Genomic DNA, 1,751 nt, shown 5'->3' with positions numbered 1-1,751 from the left:
TTATTATTATGGGGTGTTATTATTTTTGTTAAAAACAGTTTCCCAGTAAGTTCTAATCACGTTTGTTTTACTTCCAGTAGGAATTGGAACTGAATTTATTCATCCACTTCTCCAAGCCTTTTGAAAAGTGACTAAATGCAACTGAGTCAGATTGTCTGTGGGTATGAAGTGGCTGGGAGAATCCAAGAACATGGTGGTGAATGGCAGGAGAAGTGGAAGCAAGTCGTCTAATGACCACGCGCAGACCAAGTTGCAACATGCGGGAAAGGAGAATCCAAAGACAGGCAAAAACGGGGTCGAGAGAAGATCAAGCAGATGTATGTACATGTTTATGCTGCTTCGTGCTGTATGTGATAAATTAATCAGTTTGCAAGTCATACTTCTGTCTTATCTTAATTCATCAGGGAGGTCTGCAGTCAGCATGGAGCTAACATCACAAGTATTAATTATGTTTGTATTTTTTGGATGTGTTAACTCCCTTCAGATCAGTTTAAAAGTAAAGTAAGAATAACTGGGTGCAAATTAATTTTGAACTCGTATAATTATAAGATACATGGTTGGCCCTAAGTAAAAACAAGTATGATTTGAAGTGGATAACATAATTTGAAGTACTAGCCCAACTTTTGGTGAATGCGCTTGTAGAAGGAAACACCATTTTTTAATGAAGTCACATACATCGATATCACTGTGAAATGGTTTTAAGGAATATGGGGTTTCATTTTTGCTGTTGATCTGGGATGAAGGACCTAACACAAATTCAAAGTCCTAAGTCCTTTACTCAGATCTAAAATACTTTCTTCATTGGCCACTACCTAAATCAACAAAAGCAAGAGGGAAAAATTAACTGTGCCTCTGCTTCTATAGGTGTTTTATCATCTTCCTTAATTGTTTTATATTTTTTGCCTCCAACCTGTGGTTGTCTGTCCCCAAATGTTGCTGGGCTTTATAATGTCCCTTAGATGATACCTAATTTATGCTCTCTTGTTCACAGGTAGCGGTGCTTCAGGATTTGAGGGTCAAAGTCGTTATGTGCCTTCCTCTGGAATGTCTGCCAAGGAGCTCTGTGAAAATGATGACCTAGCGACTAGTTTGGTTCTTGATCCCTATTTAGGTTTTCAGACACACAAAATGAATACTAGGTAACTTGTCTTTATATTTCTAGAAAAGAATTTGTCTTCTTAGTTGGAATTTCTTGCATGTTTAAGAAAGCGAAAAAATGCCAATTTGTGAGTAGCTTCTGCCTTTAAAATGGTGTTGCATGTGAGACTGGAACTCAGCACTACAAATGCGCTCTCTCACAGTGCTCCATCGTAGGTCTTTCCATTAGCCTCAGCTATCTGTGCTGTAGGGCAGGTTGCTACTTGGCACCATTTCCTGGCTGAAACAGTTAATTAATCATAATTTAAACCACTAGTCATTTGAAATGCTTCAAAGAGAGAAGCCAATGTTTGGTGACTTCTCTGTTTATTTCATATGCCTGGATGCCTTCCCCCCCCCACCTTTCTTACTCTTTACAACATCACAAGACAGATGTAGTTCCGGAGCAGTTCAGTGTTGGTGCCACTTGATTTGAAGTTCTTGCAGACCCATGCTAAGGAATTGCTACTCAGACATGTCTATGTGCATAAGATAAATTTATGTGCCAACTGGAAACTTGCTTACCAGAATTTCACACACTTTTGTACTGTTACACATCTGGTGTAAATTCATGTGGTGGTCTCGGGGTTTAGTTGTTCGCGCTTCTCCCTCTT

General features: G+C 39.1%; 1 protein-coding gene across 1 annotated transcript; it reads left to right on the top strand.

The window, feature by feature from the left end:
* The first annotated feature begins 32 nt into the window (after positions 1 to 32).
* LOC108491943 (histone-lysine N-methyltransferase KMT5B-like) lies at positions 33 to 1,143 on the top strand. Its single transcript, XM_017803728.1, has 2 exons — positions 33 to 317; positions 992 to 1,143. The coding sequence occupies exons 1-2, from the start codon at positions 164 to 166 to the stop codon at positions 1,141 to 1,143; spliced, it is 306 nt and encodes a 101-aa protein (XP_017659217.1). The 5' UTR covers positions 33 to 163.
* The last annotated feature ends 608 nt before the right edge of the window (positions 1,144 to 1,751 follow it).

This window comes from Lepidothrix coronata, unplaced genomic scaffold (genome assembly GCF_001604755.1).
Source record: "Lepidothrix coronata isolate B3197 unplaced genomic scaffold, Lepidothrix_coronata-1.0 Scaffold3166, whole genome shotgun sequence".
Lineage (NCBI taxonomy): Eukaryota > Metazoa > Chordata > Aves > Passeriformes > Pipridae > Lepidothrix > Lepidothrix coronata.
Note: the sequence above shows the minus strand (reverse complement) of the source record. Positions and strands in the feature narration are given on the sequence as shown.